Source organism: Larimichthys crocea, chromosome III, assembly GCF_000972845.2.
Source record: "Larimichthys crocea isolate SSNF chromosome III, L_crocea_2.0, whole genome shotgun sequence".
Classification (NCBI taxonomy): Eukaryota; Metazoa; Chordata; class Actinopteri; family Sciaenidae; genus Larimichthys; species Larimichthys crocea.
This window is the reverse complement of record NC_040013.1, coordinates 18391750-18413783: the sequence shown is the minus strand read 5'-3', so window position 1 is coordinate 18413783 and position 22034 is coordinate 18391750. Positions and strand designations below refer to the sequence as shown.

General features: G+C 41.4%; 1 protein-coding gene across 2 annotated transcripts; it reads left to right on the top strand.

Moving 5' to 3' along the window:
* The first annotated feature begins 1813 nt into the window (after nucleotides 1-1813).
* slka (STE20-like kinase a) lies at nucleotides 1814-21653 on the top strand. Of its 2 annotated transcripts, XM_019270399.2 has the most exons (19): nucleotides 1814-2486; nucleotides 4967-5131; nucleotides 7489-7537; nucleotides 8075-8224; nucleotides 9084-9156; nucleotides 9488-9682; nucleotides 9905-9986; nucleotides 10194-10325; nucleotides 10473-11720; nucleotides 11817-11947; nucleotides 12432-12555; nucleotides 12838-13017; nucleotides 16588-16659; nucleotides 17717-17846; nucleotides 18327-18451; nucleotides 18542-18736; nucleotides 19122-19247; nucleotides 20145-20258; nucleotides 20403-21653. In XM_019270399.2, exons 1-19 carry the CDS (start codon nucleotides 2337-2339, stop codon nucleotides 20547-20549), a joined length of 3588 nt encoding a protein of 1195 aa, XP_019125944.2. In that variant the 5' UTR covers nucleotides 1814-2336; the 3' UTR covers nucleotides 20550-21653. The 2 variants fall into 2 exon arrangements, with proteins under 2 accessions (XP_019125944.2, XP_019125946.2); XM_019270401.2 differs by lacking the exon at nucleotides 16588-16659 and having other exon boundaries at nucleotides 1815-2486.
* The last annotated feature ends 381 nt before the right edge of the window (nucleotides 21654-22034 follow it).

Below are 22034 nucleotides of genomic sequence, written 5' to 3'. Positions count from 1 at the left end.
TTTAGAAGTGGCAGCAGTGTACCAAATGGTGATGGAGGTCATTAGGCTGGACATAACATTAGAGGAGTAGTGCACCAACACTGTCGTTTGGCAGGTTGAACTTCACTTGCAGCAGAAAGCACATCCACTGTTGTGCTTTTTCTTGTGTTCAGCCCATGAATGTTTAATGGGGTTGAGGTCAAGTGGCCGTGGAGTAAAGTCCATGACAGTCATCTCTGGTCTTTGAGTAGTTCTTGCGAAGCTTTGAGGAGTATTTGGAGATTGCAGTATGACTCCTTCTCCACAAAGAACTCGCTGAGTCAGGGTGAAGTCAATTCAGTGCAGGTGTCCAACTCTACCGAGAAGGCAAAACACCCCCAGACTGAATATTCTCACCATGTTTCTCTGTGGGTTTGATACACAGTAGAATAATAGTCCACCTCAAGTATTTTGCCTTGTTTCCCCTCCTGCAAAGTGGTTTGGAAACTGTTACTCGTCCTCTGAGACCACTACAAGACAGCCTTCTTTTGACAGTACATTTGCTAATTGGAGTCTTACATTCTTTATTATTGTAAATAATAGGTCCATGCACTGTCCTCTTAAACCTTTAGTCTAGCCATGCTTTGACACTGAGAAAGTCTCTTTGCTCACAATAACTATTTGACTTCTGATTGTTCATTGTTCTGTCCAGGTTCACATGCACACATGCAAATAATAGAGATTTTCAATGTGGTCTCACTTTTGGACCACACTGTATCTTTTTTTTTACCTACTTACATGTTGTCCTTGTTCTTAGTATTTCTGTGTCGCTGAAAGCAACAAAAAACTGGAGCCAAATTAAAACTGATTCTGATTTAATAAAAACAACTACAAAACACTAAAATGCTTCTTAACTGCAAAAACAGTCAAATAAATAAATAAATAAATAATCCAACAGAATATGATATAATGAAAAGGAAAGGGGCCATTCTACATCATGATCACTTTTATTTTTGATACATTTTGCTTCAGTATTTGCACATTTCTTTTGCACAACATTTGATTATAATGAAGCATGTACTTGAGTATCTGCTCTGTAACAGTATAGCCTAACTTGTTTGGTAACAAGTTATCCAATAAGCAACACGAATCCTTGTTGTGCCTTGGATATTGCATAAATATAAGTATTAACTACTTCTGCTGTGCATTATGAAAATAAAAGGCCAAAAGTTCCAACCTATGACTGCTTAATTACTATGAATAAGCCTGTATCATCTGACTCCGTGTGACATAACGTGGGCCTTGAAAATGTTGAACAACTTCTACCATTTTTTCTCCTCGTCATGACGACAGGAACACAGAGTAGCATGCGTGGTAGGGCCGAGGGGCTGAGCCCTGAGCACGTCCTGTCGAGGTGATTCAGGAAACAGATACAGCTAACCAAGACTGCGTCAAGCTGACTGGCGTCCGACCAACACACGGCGGAAACAACACAACGATTGCGCAAATAAATTAATTTAAACCACTGACGAGTATCTCAACAAGAGAAAAAACACACTTAGTGGCGATATTACCACACTATGTGTGGAAAAGCAAAGCAAGACAGCCGTTGACGTAGCGCCGTTAACGTCCACGCTTAACGGTTACTCCTCAAACACCAACACTCAGCTAACAAAATATCACAAAAAGACGGTTAATAACACATTTCTTGTCTGTTAGTTCTGTTTGTATATATTATCCATGTTTTGTTTTTTGTTTGTTTTTTGCTACTTTCTGTGGCTAAAAAAGAAAAGTGTTAGTTAGTAGTAACGGTTTTTATTTTATTTTGAAAGAGCCCTAACGGAAACCGAAAGAATCACGTCAGTTGACTTGACGCTAGTCCGCTAACTTCTGTGTGTGGTCAGCCAAGCGAAGCATGGGGGTCCTTTGACTCTCTCGTTTTTTATACTCGCTAAACGATGAAAACGCCATAGTGTGTTGTGTTGATATGCTCGATATTTGCTGTTATATCTTTTTAAAAAAGAAAAACGGAAACAACAACAACAACAACAACAAGAGCCTGTGCGGAGCGGCGATCTCTCCTCCGTATCCCTCACCTCCTCCCCCGACCAGCGTCCTGTGAAACCCTGCTAGCTATGATGTGATTATGAACAACCGCCGTCAAAGGGAAGTTATAATTGACATTATCACAGCTGAATGGCTACAATAGCGGCTTGTCCGACCTCGTTTAACGCCTTGCATGCTGCTTATTTCGTTAGCAATTTGAGCTCCGCGTCGGGAGGAACCGCTATATTTTCTTGGCGGAAATAACCGAAGAGACCGCATCCACAGCACTGTAGTTCACGTCCACAAAAAACAAGAAAAACAAGAAAAGAAAGATGTCTTTCTTTAATTTTCGGAAGATATTCAAGTTGGGGCCCGATAAAAAGAAGAAGCAGTATGAACATGTACACAGAGACGTTAACCCAGAGGAAATCTGGGACATTATTGGTGAACTGGGAGATGGAGCGTTTGGCAAAGTGTTTAAGGTAATGTATTACATCCGCCTTGGGCTTTTCTAACCTATTTCTTGAACACACTCCCATTGTGTTTCATGCTGTTGTTGTTGCATTCACGGTCATTAAATAGATAAAACGTTCAAATGACAACACTTGATAGCTCAATCCTCGTTCAGGCCACATCCTCAAGGCCACTAGAAATGAATATTTTCCCCTTCAGGTGCTCTTAATTCATGCTATGAACTGTAATTTAACTGTTACCTGTCTTCTTGTTGAGGAAAGGTGTGTTTAGGGACAGCTTGAACTCACCTGGTAAGTGTGTCATGGGTGTTTCCCATTCTGTTACATCGTCAGGTTGTAAATATGACTTTGCTTTGTCATTGATTTGGCCTTTACAAACTGTTGAAGGTATTTTTGGCCTCACAAATGTCAAACTGGTTTATCAGAGGACGCACAGATTAACAGTGAAAGCAGGTTAAAAGATCACTGTGTCACTCCCATAATTGTAGAAACATCCATTTGTGACAAGAGGACTTTGTTTACAAAGACAAGTGCATGTAGTTTGTTCATGCCACACACCATGACAGGTGAAGTTAGTGTCCTGGTTAACACTTCAGGTTGATGGTCTATTTGTTTGGCCGTCACATATTGTACATCATACATGAGGTGGACACAATACCCACAACACCAGAACAGTAAAATGCAAATTTAATGAAATAATCTCAAAACAATGCTCGTGGAGCATTTAATGTTTCCGTTTCCTGCTGCGGTTTGCTCTCAGGCTGTCATTTTCAGTGTTTATAGCGAGGTATTCATGGTTTTGTGGCACCCACCTGTAATCTCTGCTGACTGATGTAACGCTGCAGGTTATCTTTGTGTGAATTTGTACCGAGGCTGAGAAACACACGTAAGGAAAGGTCAGCGACAGGAGAAATATCCAGCTCTGTTCAAGTTGTGCTTGTTGTCGTTCTTTTTTTGAACATAATCATAATATTTTAAATAACTTTGAAGAGAGTTGAGTTCTATATAAACAAGAAATGAAGGCAATCTTGTAGTAGTAGTAGTAATACTAGTATTTCATCAGTAATTTCACAGGCTTCTGATGGCTACCTCATTTGGGCGGGGTGACATGAAATTGCAAAGTGTGAATCAGACAGTTTGACAGAGCAAAACCAAGAAGTGTCCTGGACTACAACACATTAACATATCTTGTATTGTACCTTTTATTCATGAAGAGGTGTGTCATTTTTTTTTGGGACCAAACTCCTTACATAATTCTGTTCACATAGCCAAGTAGTGCGTCCGTACTATAAAGCCAAAATGGTGTGAGATTTATTATTTACAATCTACTCGCATTCAGACCGTTATTTGGTAGACTTTAAAGATCATATAACAACATGCTGGATCGTTTTTTTTATTATGACACCCACAAAATCTCTCATTTAATCTCTCAAAACCAGACCAGAGTTTAGTGTAAATGTCACGGACGTATAATAACTGAAGGCCACAAACTCCACTCGAATAGCTCAGCCACAGACAAATTATCGCCACTCGTTCTGTTGTGAAGCTAATACTGAATCTGCATATGTATTAATGATGGCCTGGTCTAGACAGGCATCGGCCAGCACAAAGAGAAAGACACAGGGAGTGTGTCAGGTCAGAACTGTGTAAATATAGGGTGTGACACACTGTGCAGCAGTTTGTCCTAACACTCCCTCCCATTTCTTTTTCCTTAACTCCCTGAGATTGTGTCTGTATCCATAAACATTAAGTCCAAAGCTGGCTGGCTTGAAATAACTTCTCAGCTACTTGTTGTAATCAGGCTATAATACTCTCTTCAATATAGTTTAATTAGGAATGACGACTTTGTGGCATGTGTCACCAATGTAGACAAGCATAAGCTGTTTCCCTAAAGAGAAAGCTATCAATCAATTTATTTGGTATAATCTTTAAGTTACTCCAACTGTAACTTAATGTTTGGCTGTGTAGTAGGTACATTAGTGTGAAAGGAAATAAAGAAGAGAGGGGAGAAAAGGAAGCAGAGGAAGTGAGCAAGCGTGACAAGATCGGCTTCTGTCAGAGTACTTCAGAAGATGACGGCACGTTTTGTGAATATTTTGTCTTCATACTGTAATTCTCTTATTTAATATATAACAACACGCTATCATAAAGTCTCTATGAGATGTGTTTATAGAGATTGCTTTGATCTACACAAGCCATAAAGTGTTTCAGTGTTTATTGCTCTAGATTCAAAATGGCTTTTGTCTTAAATGAAATGGTTATGTTGATGGATGTTGTTCCTCAGTAGCCACTCCACAGCACCGCCTTAGCAGAGTGAGCCAAGATGATTGTTCTGTAAGCCAGCCAGCGATATTAGAAATGTATTGACGAGCATAGTCAGTTGATATTCAAGCTTTCTCTTTGTTCTCTTTCCTACTTCACATTCACATTCACGTTTTATTGTGAGAATATAATCAGCTTCCTACGTTTGTCCCCATCGCTGCTTTCAGGCTCAGAACAAGCAGAACGGGACCCTCGCTGCTGCCAAGGTTATTGACACAAAGACAGAGGATGAGTTGGAGGATTACATGGTGGAGATTGACATTTTAGCCTCCTGCGACCACCATCACATCGTCAAACTGCTGGATGCCTTCTATTTCGAAGGCAAACTTTGGGTAAGTAAGCAATTTGCCTGACTGTTTTTCCTTTTTTCCTCTTGTGTTGCTGTTGATTTGAAGCCAAGGAGACAGATGCAGTGAACCAGTCACACACTGAGACACACAGAGTCATCACAAGCCAGTATTTGTTATGCTTGCTCTCAAAGGACTCTTGTATCGTTCGATTAAAGGATAATAGCAGTGCATTTATTTCCCCTGTCACCTGCATTTTAAGAGTTTAAAACCGATCATGTGACACAGTCAGAGGCTAGTACGAGGCAGGGACGGCATGTTCAATGGCCTCACCACCCAGAAGAAAAATACATATAATAGATTATCGTCATAATGATGGATTAAGTTTCTGTAATGTAGGTTAAGGATTGTTCTGATAGAAATTGGAGCCTGTGACTTGTAGCTGAATAGTCTCCATATTGATTTTAACCTCACACACCCTTAATATGTGTGACAAAAGAGTACATTTCTCACATTTTCCTGCGTCTGTTTGTGATTTGTGATTGTGAGCAGAGAGTTGTGTCACAGTGCAGTTTTAACACATAGTTAGTGGATCTCGCTCTGTGTGCACTAAGAGGCCCCAGAACAATTAGGCCCTGGCAGGTGGTGTCATGTGACCGTCCCTTGTGGACCGGCCACATCTATGCGATGATAATGGAGTGGATTTGGTGGCTGGAGAAAGTGCCTGTGAATAATTCAGAGTAGCATACAGGTCGTCCCTCTGGACCATGTCTTATAGCAGCATGATGAATGTGTAACTGCCTCTGCTTTGCATGTGTTTGGTTGAGTTAATATATAACACGCTCTGTTTTTTTTCTGTTTTGTTTTTTAATACAAGAAGCTATCAAGGAAAATATGTTGCTGTTGGAAAAGAGAGGATTTATACGCATGCATGCATGATGTTCAATTTAACCGGAGATTGTGATCAGCAGATTGTAATTTGTGCACACTTGTAACACCTGTCAGAATCCTAAGACCGTGAATTACAAGCGAAATTTCCCTTGGCACGATAACTTATTATGCAGAACAGGAACAACCGCTTGGTTTCTCCTCTTTGTTTCAGTCTCTGAATGGAGGGCGGTGCTGGGTTGTAGCTTTGATTGATTTTTGTCTTGTATCATTCGATACCATGAGCTGCAAACTCCCTGGCAATGCCAATATAGATGAAATGGTGGTGGGGTACATTACATGATCTATTACAACCGAGGTCAGAAGCTGGCCTGTTTTTTTAAACTGTAATGTTTATTAAGTTTTTATTCATACATACAATGAAAAATGAGGCAACAAAGAAAATGCAGAAAATATATAAAATATAAATCAGTATCAACAGTCATGGCTGCAGGTGTCCATAGTCAGAACGGTTTAACACAAATCTGGTTTATACAGTATTCAGTGCATACATGTTTTTCATTATGTCATACAACACAAATTTTTCCCATTTAGTTAGAGACATTCTTCTTCAGTCGAAGTTGGTGGTTTCCATTCAATAGATCACTCTTACAATTCCTATCTATTGTTCTATGGTTGGAGATTCAGTCTTGTACCGGTTCCTTCGTATATATTTATCATTCCCAGTTACACATTCAGTTTTGCATTCATTTAGTATTTCATACCCTCAATATATCTTTAATCATCCATACTGTGATTGACAAGTGAGTTGTCATTGTTTTTAACTCTTACGCTCTTCCATCAGTGCACTTCCGTACCTATCAACCCTAATAAGATATATGATTAAGATATATGTGTGTATGTAACGTTTGTTTGTGGCAGGACTTCAACTGTGCAAATTGTCTGTACTACATATGACACCTTGACTTGTTTGCTTATGGCCGTATCTCAAGTATGCTGCACTGTTTAACAAAATGAGGAAATCATTTTTTATCAGAATGTATGAAGAAATATCCCGGATGTGACTCATATGTAGACATACACATGCGCTAAAGAATAAGAGACATTTTTCTAACAGGGCGACAAACCATCACGACCCACTCTGCACACTTTTTGCATAAAAATCCTGCTGAACAGGTGTATCATAAAGAAATCATAAGGAGACGATCCCAGCTTCCATCTGGACTCTTTACTGATGTTTTAATCCAACAAGGGCTGACACATAAAGACTATCCTGTAATGGAAAAGAAAATCTGTATCTATGGAAGATGCTCCATGTGGCTGTGTCTGATCGATTGGCTTCTTGGAATGTCTCCACAGAGTAATCCATAATATAGAATAAGGGTTCTCATGTCTTTCCTATAAAGGTCATGTTGTTCACCTACACTGCATGAAGTCCCTCCGTTAAGCAAATCAGGGATTCATTGAATTACACATTACTTATTATTCTGCTTTGTTTTGTTTCACCATTGCAGATCCTGATTGAGTTCTGTGCAGGTGGTGCAGTGGACGCCATCATGTTGGGTAAGTCCCTCATTCGTTGAAGAAAACAGAAAATTATTATAAAGTTCTGGAGCTTTTTTCTTTGCTCCATCCTCACGTGCCAACTCTTTTTCCTCTGTGGGATTTTTTTCCCCCTCTCTCCAGTTGGAGAGGCCATTGCAACTGTGTAATTATTGTAGCTCAGATTTCAAGGAGTGGTTAGCCACTTCTAATGTGTGCAGTTTTTCTCTCTCTTTTAAACCTTGCAGACCTCACCACTTTTTGAATTGTGTGTGTGTGAATTACCACGACAAAGAGGATAAATTCACTTCACTGTTGGATGTTGGTGCATTCTGTTCAGTGGTCTGACTCACCTAAAACAACTCCTCTTCCCCCAGATTTGTCCAGTCATACATGCTGCCTGGTCAGGGTGGAGTTTTGTCTTCTAGTTGCTGGGATACCACCAAGCCCTCATATTTTGTGTTAATATATCCAAACAGCCCAGTCTGTGTTTGTAAAAATGTGTCACAATAAAAAAATGATCACTCATAAATTACCTGTGTGCATGTTTATCCACAGAACTGGAGAGGCCCCTGACAGAGCCACAGATCCGTGTTGTGTGTAGGCAGACCTTGGAGGCCTTGATTTACCTCCATGAGAACAAGGTCATCCACAGAGACTTGAAAGCCGGAAACATTCTTCTCTCCTTGGAGGGAGAAGTGAAACTGGGTAAAAATGTCATCCTGTGCTGCTGCATTGTCATTGTAATAATTCACACAATGTGAAGGATTATTCATCAAGAAACGATCAGTCATGTTCCAGCCTTACACACGTTAGGGTCCTCGCCACACAAAACAACAGCTGATTCATTGTTGATTTCTCTCAATATGTGTCCTTAGTGGACACCCTGAACCTTCCTGCGGGGGCCAACACTAATAGGCTTAAAAAGCTAATTAGTAATTGTCAGTCATTTTTGCCAACAGTGCTGGCGCAGCCAGCTGAGCTATGTGACTTTGGGGATGGTGTTGAAAAGTGCACAGCACAGTGTTTACATATGATAAAACTGGATGAGTCATTCATGTGGCCTCGAGTTAAAAAGCGCCAAAAGAGAGAACTATATTTTTACCACTTACGTACTGGAGCTGGTGATCCATTGAATCGGTTACATAATATTCCAGAAGTAAAAGCGTTCAGGTCGCTGCTGTGGCATCCATAGCTGCTGGCTGCCTGATGATTCATGTTCTGTAGGCAGAGGGTCATGACGCAGCCTGGCAAACAATAATTATCAAGCAGTCACCAGGGACTTAATGATAGATCTCTCTTTCTCTCTCATGTGTACATACTGTAAGCGAATGTGCGAAAAAGGAGAGCAGGCTGAAATAGTTGCACAAGTGACAGACCTGCTGGGAGTTAGACTCACTCTAAGAGCATCATGAAAGGGGCATTAAGGCTTCTCTGCCCTCTTGCAGGGTTGAATGTGATATGTTTATCTGTATCTTCTATTCCAGTGTATTCACAATGAAGAAATCATTATACAGTTTATTTTGATGCAATGATGAAAGGGGTTATAATTCATTTCTGCTTTCAGCTGACTTTGGGGTGTCTGCTAAAAATACCAAGACGTTACAGAGAAGAGATTCTTTCATCGGCACTCCATATTGGTGAGTCATTTCCCTCTGATAATTGTCTAAGCGTGTCCCACAGCTAGGGGTGATGATTTTGCTATGTGGTGGCACGAAAGCTGCAATGGAATGTTGGATAACAGAAAAAGCCTCCTTCAGCACTCAGGTGACCTCCGACGAAAATATTGAATAAGCTGCCTATTTTTCAAAGTCCAGACTGAAACGCACACACACTTTTTTTATTCCTCTTTCAATCGACCTTTAGGCATCAGAAATATATCAAGCAACATGCCTGAAGCCACACTTCCACCTGTAGTCCAAAATTAGCCTAATGCGAATCACAAAGCCACTAACTTCTAATCCCCTGCAGGATGGCCCCAGAGGTAGTAATGTGCGAGACTTCCAAGGACCGTCCGTATGACTACAAGGCCGACATCTGGTCCCTCGGGGTAACCCTGATAGAGCTGGCGCAGATTGAGCCGCCCAACCACGAGATGAATCCCATGAGAGTGCTGCTGAAAATAGCCAAGTCCGAGCCGCCCACACTCATGCATCCCTCTCGCTGGTGAGACTGTGCGCTGGTGATAACTAGAGGTGCTACAGGAATGTTTCCGGATTGGAGATAAGGATATGTCAACTGTTTTTAATGTGTCAAAGCTTAGTAAATTGTTAAAACTAAATGACGTGAAGATTTGTATTAATCTTATTATACAATGCAGGACCCAGGGACATTTATTCTGATATATGACCAGCAAGTTAATTCTTTTTTTTTATTTGCTCTTGAAAGGTCACCAGAATTCAACGACTTTCTGCGCAAAGCGCTTGATAAGAATGTGGACAATAGGTGGGGCGCAGTACAGCTTTTGCAGGTGAGCTGCCACACTGCCACCTTCACTACCCAATGTTATCTTACAGTATGCAACCGTCTACACCACCTGCTGTATAACCCCAAGAATACGTACACAAACATTTGAATGTGTCATATTTTCAAGGGTCTTGTTTTCAGTTTTGATTTAGCCTGACAGTTTGTGATAAAGATTCATGTTGATATCTTGTGTCCCTGTCCATCTATGTAGCACCCTTTTGTCACCAGTGTTACTAATAGCAGACCTCTCAGAGAGCTCATCGCCGAGGCCAAGGCTGAAGTTACTGAGGAGATCGAGGATAGCAAAGAGGAGGAGGAGGAGGAAGAGCCTGATACACCTGTGGTATGTAGTTTTATTGTATTGTGTATGTATATAAGCATTTTTTTTAAATGATGTATGAGCTCTAAGAGTTGTTGATATCTTTGTGAAGGACAGAGTTGTGACCTTTTCTACCACTAACTGATTGATTGTGGTGTTTATATTTCTCAGGCGGCTCCTGGGCACAAGCGAGCGCCATCAGATGCCAGCGTGGCTAGCTCAGAGGACGACAAAGTCCCACCAACTCCCTCCACACTGGAATCTGTTACAGAAAAGACGGAGGTCGAACCTGCTGAGGACCGGACCAGTGATAAGCTCTCTGATGAAGGACTGGGAACAAGTGAAGTAGACAAGACTGAGGAGGAGAAACTCAATGAGGTGTCCGATGTCAGTAATGAAGACCTGGCTCCTGGGTTAATAGAGCCCATCAAGGACATCTCACAAGAGCCTACAGAACCTAAACCAGACGATGGTCAAGCTGAAGAGATTCCCGCTGAGCCTGAAGTATCCCAGCCAGAAGAACCTGTAAATACAGTGGATACTGAAGAACTTGTCACAGATGGTCAAGAAACAGAGGAGGAACAGAAGGAGACACAAGAAGACAAAACAGAGGACGAACCTACCCAAGTAACAGAAGAAGAAAGAGAGCCAGAGGAGGTAAAAGAAGAGGGAGTAATAGAAGCAGGTACAGAAAAATCTAGAGAACCACAAGAGCAACCTGAAGCTACACCTGGAGAACCAGAATCCATACCAGAAGAAGCGGCACAAGTAGAAGAAGAAAGCAAAGAGCCAGATGAAGAGATGACTCCGCATGAAGCAACAAAAGACAGAATAGAAGACACAGCTAATGGCACAGATGTAAATACAGACACAGAAAATATAGAATCAAATGAACAAAGAAAAATAAATAGAGACACGGACACAAAGGCTATTGTGGACGAGCCTGCCGCTGAGGTTTTGTTGGAGAAGGAGGCCATAGAAATTCAGCCAGAGGAGAAGCCTGAGGAAGAGACGCCTGAGGAGGCAGAGCAGCCTGAACAAGACAATCACCCCAGAGAGGAGGCTGAAGTGGAGGAAGAGGCACCGACTGAATACACAAATGGAGTCAAAGATGAAGCCAAAGACACTGAGGATTCAGAACAAGTGGTCCCATGTAAAGATGTCCCTGTTAAAGAGGATGAAGAGAAAGCCACTCGTGCTGATGAGAGCACTTCCCAAGATGCTGTTTCTGTCCCAGAGAGTGAAACAGATTCAGAAAGCAAGATCGAGCATGGAAGTCCTGCTGTGATCAAGCCGGACGTGGAGAAGGACTCTGATTCTGGAAGCAGCTCTGCTGCTGATAGCAACAGCCTTGACCTCAATCTCTCCATCTCCAGCTTCCTGTCCAAGAGCAAAGAAGGGGGCTCTGTGTCTATGCAGGTGATATAACGTGTCTCTGACTTACAACCTTAGTTAAATTATCAACACTATTTTGACCATTTGAGTCCCTAAAACACATCCCTGTTTGATTTGCAGGAGTCAAAACGTCAGAAGAAGACGCTGAAGAAGACACGTAAGTTCATGGTGGATGGTGTGGAGGTCAGTGTGACAACATCAAAGATAGTGACCGATAACGACACCAAGAGCGAAGAGATGAGGTTCCTGAGGTACGTCTGTATGCACTCTGCTTACCATGCCGTTCTAAATATGTGACATGGCCTATTTAACATGCTTGCCTTAAATAGTTCTCGTTCGCTTCTCAACTCCCACAGCTTTTTACAAATGCCAGATGGGTTATCTCCCATGTTGAATGCTGCATTATGTTACTGTCATCTCCCATGTTGCCTTTTAAAGACATTATACAAGCTCCTCCGAATGTTTATACAAGTGCTGTCTGACGATTTGCTGTTGGGTTTGTGACCTTATGTCAGCAATTCAGAGTTAACATGCATCAGTTTAGCAGTTACTGGTTCAGACAGCAGAAAAAATAATATTCTCCTATGTAACTCCTAAATTACATATACAATTTTGATATGAAACAAACCATACAATCTCATCTCAAAAAGGAAAAATAGAATGTTTTTTTTTGTGAATGAAATGAGTTGAAATAATGGTGGCACCCTGACTGCACTTTTTCTGTGGTTTCCTCAGGCGGCAGGAGTTGAGAGAGCTGCGCCTCTTGCAGAAAGAGGAGCAGAGGGCACAGCAGCAGCTGAGCAACAAGCTGCAGCAGCAGAGAGAGCAGATCTATCGGCGCTTTGAACAGGAAACTACTGTAAGTCAGGTCGCTCGTATAGCAGTGGTGTGATGCGTTTTTTTTGTTGTTTTTTTGCCTAGCTCCTAGGAAACGAGCTGCTTGAGTTGATCTAAATCTGACGGAGGGAGTTACCTTAAGCATGTAGCCAGATACTAGTTTGTCTGTCATATTTTATCATCATTTACTCATTTAGCATTATATCCAAGTAGAAATGTCTTTTACAGTGAATCTCCCACTCCCTAATAAGCAATAAAGGCTTGAAAAACTGATGCACGGTCTCTGTCGATTCTGTCCACGCAGGCTAAGAAGCGTCAATATGACCAAGAAGTGGAGAATCTGGAGAAGAAGCAGAAGCAGACCATTGAGCGACTGGAACAGGATCACACCAGCCGTCTACGCGACGAAGCCAAACGCATCAAAGCAGATCAAGACAAAGAGCTCTCCAAGTTCCAAAACATGCTGAAGAACCGGAAAAAAGAGGTATGGCCGTGCATGACGTGTTTCTGCATGAAAGCTCTTAACGGCGGGAGCGTGGGGGTCGTAAGCATTTGCATGTCAAAGATACGAGCTGTTTAATGGTGCATGTGTCTAACAACCTAGCCGGTGGCTGTGTCATATTAATCTAATCCTATGGGAGTGGTGTGGCTTGCTGTTCTGCCTGCTACTGTATGTGTGCATATGATAGCAACAGATAGACTTTGCTATCTTTCTCCTAGATGCTGCTAGCTCCATGTTGATGAATCCATTATTCAGTAGCCCAGAGGCTTCTGGTTGCCTCCTAAGCTATACTGTGCTACAGAGTCTATTTGTTATGTTTGGAGAATAATTTAATAAAAGCTAAGGCTAAAATCACATCACGACGGTGTGCTGGGCTTGTTATAAAGACATATTAGGTCTTTATTAGTCGTTCTGCCTCTTTCTGTGCTCGGCAACTTTAAATACTTTGCGGATCTTTAGGGTGTGCTTGCAGTTTTTGTGTTTCGCTTTATGCTGCTTTTTTTATGGCAAATGTGCAGATTGGCATCTATTTCGATGCCTTGGTGGTTGTTGTCCAGCTTGTGCAGGTTGCCTTAAAGTGGTTGCTTCAGCCTTCAGCCGTGTACTTTGTTGTGGGTGATGAGCTGCAAAAATATAAGTTATTATATTATAGCCTAATGATAAAATGTAATATTATAATGCAAGATTATTTTGTTCTTTGCAGTGTTGTATTTATTCACAATGTGCTGTTATTGTGTATTTAACTAACCATGTCTCTTGTATGAGTGTGTGAGGTGGCTTTGGTCACAGGATGGCCGACTTGGTGTTGGTTGGTGGTGTTGGGCTCATTTGGTGAAATAATGAAAGCTTTAGAGTAACTGATATGGAATCATCTTCAAAGTTTCTATCCAAGGAATTTATTGTCATATAATAAAGTGCCACTAGCTGCTCTCCAACCTCTCCAGCCTACAAGCTAAAAGACAAAAGTATACAGTTACGCACACAGTGTTGCTGCATAAACAAATACATAAAATAAAGAGCACAGGAAACACAGTGATTCAGAGGCCAGAGGATAAAACAGTCATTAAAACAGGCCTCGTTGCTAAGATCAAGGTAGCAGTGAACATAATAAAATGGCTTGTGTTCTCTTCTTGCACCTGACTTGAAATATCTCATGCAGTTATGGCTGACTGCTTCTTTATTTTAGATTCTTGGATGCTTAACAATTATGTCGAGTTGCTTCAGGTCAAACACAGGCAGGTTACCAAATCCTCCTGTAAGAACACTTGTATTAGTGCACTGAAAGAAATTGGCCAAGGTTTTTGTAGATATGCTTAACTGCTTAAGGCATCCCAGAGAAAAAAACATCCATTGTTGTGCCTCGGACTGAGACATCAAGCCTGTGGTTATTCCCCTCTCTCACTGTTCTCTTTTAAAAAAAAATATGGACCCACGCACAGATTGCATCACACAAAGCTAGTTATTTAGTGTAGCCACCAGTTTAACAAAGGCACCATGGTGTTAAACACTGAGCTGTAGTCTATGAACAGCAGTCTGCAGTAGGAGTACATCTGTACCAGGTAAGCATACATAAAAAAACATCAAATATTCACCAAACTCAAAGGAACACAAACACATTACCCACGATTTCTTAGGTACAGGATTATTTCTTTGAATTTGAAACATTCAGAGGTCGTAGTCAACAAATGATTCCAACTCAGCTACTCTTTATTTATTAATTATTATTATTTCTAGAGGCTAAATAATCATCTTGATGGCTGTGGGACTTAATTGAATGCAAAGTAATACATATGGAGCTGATTCTCAGACTAACATCTGCTGCCATGTACCAGTCAAATCTTCCTTTTGACAAACTCATGGCTTGACTCGTGCAGTTCAAACTTGCAGTTCTGACAGGCTCTGAAAAAACTACTAATCAAAAAGACTGACTAGTTCAAAGGAACATCAAACGCAGGCCATGGGAATTAGGCATGCGGACTTCAAATCAGTTGGTGGCTGGATGCTGGTGTCTCTCCTCTCAAAGTGGGCCGTGCATGTCTTCTACTGTTGTAGGACAGCTTTGTTAGATTTTCAGAATATACTGCATCAACCAGTTTCTGCACACACACTGTAGGCCAAACAGGAAGTTGGACAGTCACCCAAACACATGAGAAAAGAGCTCATGAAACGCGTTAAGGAGGACCTATCGCTCCTTAAGACTGCAGAGGTAAACCGTCACCTGCTGTCTCTGACTCTGTGAGAGTAAGATTACTCTTTGTCTCTCTTTTCTCCTTCCCTCTGACTCTCACTCTCCCTTTAACCTCATTCATTCATTTTTGTATTCACACAAACAAAGAATTTCTATGTCTGTAATTGCTCCCTACCATGACTACAGTGTTAAAAAACCTAAAGGTTTGATTTATGTTGAAATAAAAGCCTAAAGGTTTTTTAACCGTAAAGACATCAAGTGCTTCCTGAAGAGATTTTAGCCTTCATTGCAACATAAACCAACAGCAACAAAGCAGGTGAAGGAGCACCGCGCAGTTTATAAATTTAATGCTCACCAAAATGGCACGTAATCCACCTACATAAGAGATGTTTTCTTCTTTCAGTTTCAAGACAAAAAATGCTGCGTGTAACCGTTGTGTAATGAAATAAATGAATGCATTATAATCGTGAAATAGATTTTTCCTCCTTTTCGACTTTAATCACACCATCAAAATCTGTAGTTACTTAGTTAGTTCTATAGTTTTTCTTACATTACATCTTTTGGTTTTGAACTCATCACACAAAACAAGACATTTGGAAAATAATGACGGAGACTTCTCACTAATTTCTGACATTTTATAAACCAGATTAATTGAGAAAATAATCAGCAGAATAATCATTAATGAAAATATTACATAAATACATAATAGATGAATTACACATATACATATACGCTCCTGTATATTCAGTCTCTGCTCCTGAGATTACTTGTGTGGAAATTACAGTACTCTTGTCAGTGGTGATTTAAGATGATGATGATTCATGACTGTCCGCTCTCATTTTACTTCTCACCACACACTGCAGTGTTTATTATTTTATGTGGTGAATCTATAAAGAGGGAGTGATCACAGACAGCTTTTGTTTCCACATTACTGAACTGAAAGTCCTTCACAACTTTGTTTTCCTGTGCATCTTTCATGAATTATACATGAGTTATGTGCACAAAGGCCTTCTTTTCTCCGAAAGGTAACTCTTAGATTAACACTCCATGAGTCAATAGCATGAAAAGTAACAAAACTGCTCTTTTGCAAGCTGGATTAAACTCAAACTCTGGATTTATGAGCCGCTTTCGAGCATGAGAAGAAGTATTAATGCTAATTAACTGACTTCCTTTAACCAGAACTGTGCTGCGTGCCTTTTTAAACTCACCAATATTCCCAAAGTAGGAAAGGGCCATCTCTTACATAACTTAGGACGAAGCAGTGTGTGTGTGTGTGTACATGTGTGTGTGAGAGATCTTCAGCCTGCTGCTGTGTACTGTCTGTCCCTGATCAGGGTGAGTGCGCTGTGTGCTCTCCTCCGCAGGCAGTGGCCCAGGTTATGATACAGTCTTTTCAGTTGTCCTCATGCGCACTCTTCAACGCTCAGATGCAGGATGTAAGTCCACTCCTAACCCGCCCTGTTTCTCTCCGTCTCTGGCCCATACTTAGATGTGAGCGAGGTTAAGTGACAGGATAGTTTGTGACGACACATATAAGCATGGGCGGTGTTGTTTTTCTTTTTGAGTGTTGTCATCACTGTGTTTGTGCAGTGGTTCTCTCTTCCCTCTCCTGCTCAGTATTTTTCCTCCTGCAATCCACTAATGTTCTACATCTAGTCCGTGTATTTTATATGGTATTTATATGGTATTGCATCATTTGCGTCAGGCTAGATTGAGTCTGGGAGTAAACAGCACTCTAACCCAGAGGTGGTGTAGTTGTTGATCCCTTTCTGTCTGGATCCATGTTTGTCTCTGTCAGCCAAGGTCCAAATATAGACTGATGCCTCACAGGACGGATGTAAAAGTCACTCGTATTGTGAAAAAAAAATCAGTTCTGCTATCACATTTTAACCAGCTCAATTTGGATTCAGCAGCCACAGACACATTAATACGATCAATTATGTGTAATCATAGATAAGTAATAGCATTACGTAACCTACAATTTGCCACCAGCTAGATATTAAACATCATTACATCAATAAAATTATATGTAAAGATAGAAAAGAAAATGAAATGAATATGTAATTCTGGCTTGTTCTGTAAATGAGTCACACATAATGTAGGCCGGACTCTGGATGATGTGAACGTCGATGTCGATGTTGTCTCACATAAAACTGTGACTCTGAATCTTTACTGAACTGTTAACTTTTCTCTCTTTCTTTCTCTCTTCACCTCCATTGTGGATCGTTGCCATCCATGATCTCTTGAGTGTCTCCTCTTCTGATTCCAGTTGATGATGTGACATCTTTAGTGCTCTGTGTTGTTCTCAAGTTGTAGTGGTTGACTCGACTAGATTTATATCATCATATTTCAGGAAGATTTTGATATTTTAGTTTTTTTTGTGCTGTGACATTTTTTTTTATTGTGCTCTCTCTCTCTCTCTGCTGTCCCTCTGCATGATGGCTTCCTCTGGCCGTTTCTCACCGCTCTCCTTCTTCTTCTCTGGCTCCTCAGGAGCAAGAGTTTCTACAGAAGCAGCAGCAAGAGCTGGACGGAGCTCTGAAGAAAATCATTCAGCAGCATAAAATGGAGATCGCTACTATCGAGAGAGACTGCCTCAACCACAAGCAGCAGCTGATGAGAGGTAGGAGATGGAGGAAGAGCTATTTGACGACAGCCATTAATGCTCACCATCCTCTAAAGCCTACCATGATCTCTGATTGTACAGCAGCCAGTAGTTTCATTGCATTGGTTGATTTGGTGTGTTCAAGTGCAAGTCAGAAATGTGATGACACTTTAGGTGCTGATTTCCTGGCAACTCAGCTAAAGGCATCACATCAGCCGACTTAGGTTATTACTCTATTCTTAGGCTGTTACTTCTGAGTAAGTTTCAAGTCTGCAAGTTCAATTTCATAACAGGCATGAAACCACCAACAGCCTGAAGTCGCTTCTGTGATTACATTGAGTGTGACATGCAAATAGATGAGAAACCAGAGGAGCTGTTAGAGAGGACATGTTACAGCTTGTCCAACTTGCCTGTTTGCTTTCAACCCTCTGCTCGTCACCGGCTAACATGTGGATGTTTGCTAACTCATTGCCGTGTGTGTGTGCATGTGTCTTGTAGCTCGTGAGGCAGCCATGTGGGAGTTGGAGGAGCGCCACCTGCAGGAGAAGCACCAGCAGCTGAAGCAGCAGCTGAAAGACCAGTACTTCCTGCAGAGACACCAGCTGCTAAAGAGGCATGAAAAGGTACGAGCTTAGGAGAGATATCTACTCAGAGTGTGCGGCGTGTTATTTAAATAACCCAGCTGAACCCAGAACTGTGTGCGGATTTTATAGGAGATGGAGCAGATGCAGCGCTACAACCAGCGGTTGGTAGAGGAGATGAAGAACAAGCAAACCCAAGAGAGGGTTCGACTGCCCAAGATTCAGCGCAGCGAGGCCAAGACCCGCATGGCTATGTTCAAGAAGAGCCTCCGCATCACCGCCACTGCAGCCGCCACCCCAGAGCAGGAGAGGGAGCGAATAAAGCAGGTACAAACACTGCGGACTCATGCTGCGGCTCTTTCACCATTTCTGCTTGTGACTCAACATGCATGTTCTTTTTTTAGCAACACTATGTCACTCTGGCATACAGTCACACTTAAGAGCTGTCCAATTCAAACAGTACTTTTAATGAGCCCAACCCATCTGACCAGAAACTTTCCAACCACCATTTCACAAGCTTCACTGGCTCTGGATCAAAATGTTGTTTCTGTTTAGTTTTGTTCAGATAAGAGCAGTGGAGGAAATCTTAAAAACTCTCCGAGTGTACACAGAAAACAGACATGTTGAAAGCAGCAAACAACAAATCACATAATAGTCCAGTTTGGTTGTTTGTTGTTCAAATTGTCATCACAGTCGTCGTGTTTTGGTCCAGTTTGCTTCTCAGGAAGAAAAGAGGCAGAAGAACGAGCGGCTGCATCAACACCAGAAACACGAGAACCAGATGAGGGATCTGCAGCTGCAGTGCGACTCAAACATCAGGGAGCTGCAGCAGCTACAGGTGGGGACGCAATACACACACACACACACACACACACACGTGATTTAACGCCCCAGTTTCAGAGTGCAATACTACACACATTACTGAAGTGAAATGAAGTGAAACAGTCAAACATAAAGCAACAACACAAGACATAGCAGCCAGCTAATATTACTTACTAGTCCAACAGTAAGAAGTTCAGCTCGGTGTCTTTCAGTCTTTTATTTCACCAACGGCTAAAAGTCAGTCCCACATTTACTCTTGGCCTCTTGTTTAATCGCTCTCTCATTAGTCTTTTTAACTTCCTCTGCCATCCTCTTCCGTCATTGTGTCCATAAAGGCTGCTGAGCTCGGGTACATTACCTGCTTGCCCAGCTCCGGTTCTAGCATGACACTGGTTCTACTCCCTGTCAGCATTCGCCTGCGGTACAAACGCCAACACTCCTCCAGTGCTCTTAGCTCACAGTCTGAGCAGCCCGGCTAACAAACTGAGCTAACATTAACTCACAGCAGCTATAGTGCAGCAGTTTACTTCACTGTCCGTCAGGAAACTTTACATCTCTGAGAGTAGCCAGAGGACTGCTGGGAAAGCCAGAAAATATTTCTTCCTTTTAAAATATGATCCACCAGTTTCTCCAGTTGGTTTGTGACTGGGATGTAACATACTTCTACTTCTGTACTCGACTGAACCCGAAGCAACATCAATCTTACTTTCTCATCGATGCTGGCTTGGATTCATGCAACAGGAAAACATAAACATACATAAATAGTGAACTGTAACTTTAGAAGTAACAGAATAAAAAATGATGATAAAATGAAAAACATCCATTTAGAATGAATGGAAGCAAAGAGACCTAAATATAATCTTGTGCAGCACGTTAACCTGAAGGCGCTGTGTTAACCCACATTTTCTTACAGAATGAGAAATGCCACCTTCTGATTGAACATGAGACCGAGAAGCTGAAGGAGCTGGATGAGGAGCACAGCCAAGAGATAAAGGAGTGGAGAGAGAAGCTCAGGCCCAGGAAGAAGGTAATAACCACTTACTCTTTGACTTAAGAATGTATGCCTCTCATAAAATCTCTTCTGCAGTCGTATCATGCTCAGTATGATGAGCATGAATGTCTCCACAAATCCGTGTTTGACTCTGTTGTTTGTATCTGCTGCCCCCTGCAGGCGTTAGAGGAGGAGTTCACACGGAAGCTCCAGGAGCAGGAGGTGTTCTTCAAGATGAGCGGCGAATCCGAATGCCTTAACCCCACCACCCAGAGTCGAGTATCCAAATTCTACCCAATCCCGAACCTGCACAACTCCGGTTTATAGCCTTGTGTCCGTCTGTGCCACATCACAGACTCTTCCTGGTGGAGCGGCATCATTTCTCCGACCGTTACTGATAAACACGAAAATGTCTTCACTGCTTCGGTTCCACCATTAGTGAGCATGACGTGCCTGCACACCATGCCTGCACTTTTTGAGCATGTTCAAATTTGAAAAAGTCTGCAGTTGGTAGCTAAGGCCAATCATGCTTATCAGATTATTGTAAGCACAGCCTGATACAGTATGAATGATCTCCAGTGCCTCATATGTCCTTTTCTTTTCTGCATTTCGGCTCCTTCCTGTGTTTTCTACAGCTTGCAGTAAATACAGAGCCCTCTGAACGCCTTGCACTTAAATAACTGGTTTTTATGTCCACCCATAATCTACCACAAAAAATGCTGAGAGATTATTTTAATCAGTTTCACATAAACTGGTCATTAAGTCGACTCTGAGATCTTATTGTGCTGCATGTAAGGCAGAGCGTGGTTTAGGAGAGATGTGCTGATGAGTCAGTGGCCTCGAAAGAAAATCATCCGTAGTTGTGAGACTTTGTTATGTCTGTGTAGTCTCACAGCACCGTGTTGGGATCATAAAGGCTGTGAGTTCAAATTAAAAGGAATGTACTGTGTTGTAAATGATGCGTTGAATGAAATGTTACATGTGTGCACCCACATATGAAACTTACTCAGATACTGTGCTCATACCATGAGGAGTTTACGGTCTCAATAACAAAAATATACCTGTTGTATTTCAGTGCTGTACTCTCTAACTCACTTTCCCTGCTTTAGTTGAACACAGAGGCTGTTACTTCCCCGAGAATGATGAAATACTTTTTTTTGTTTGTTTAATTATTACTATAGAACATAAATCACTTTACCTTCTGGGAGCAGTGGTCTCACAAAATGAATGCTTAGTTGTGAAGACAAATGAATACTAAAGGAATGTAAAGGCTGTTGATTTGCACTGTTTTGCCACATGAGCTAAAGAAAAAAAATATGCAGTAGTAAACTGTCAATGTGTTTTTGACAGAGTCACCTTTATTAGTCTACCCAAACTCCAAACTGACTAAATTTATACAACATTTCGCCTCTCATTATTTGACCCTTATTTTTTTTAAATATGCCTTAAGTATTTTATGACCACGTCTAGTTTTCTAAACATGTATTCCTTCCTGATGTATTGATGCTGTAATCGCTCTTTTTGGTGAGCCTTTCCTTTCATTGAGACCAGTGCTGTATGAAAGGTAAAATGCTGTATCTGGAGGAGATGTCCTTCGCTGTATTTTAAAACAAAGTGACGGTTCACAAAAAGAGACCGACTTCAAGACAACCTGATTAGTTTAATTTTTTTTTTGCCACATCAGTGCATGTTATCATTTCCGTATGCTGACATAAACATCGACTAGTGTTTTGTCATGAATGCTGGATTTTTATTGGGGTTATTGGAGACTGTCTTGTGAATTACACCATACACCCCATAGATTTCAAATAT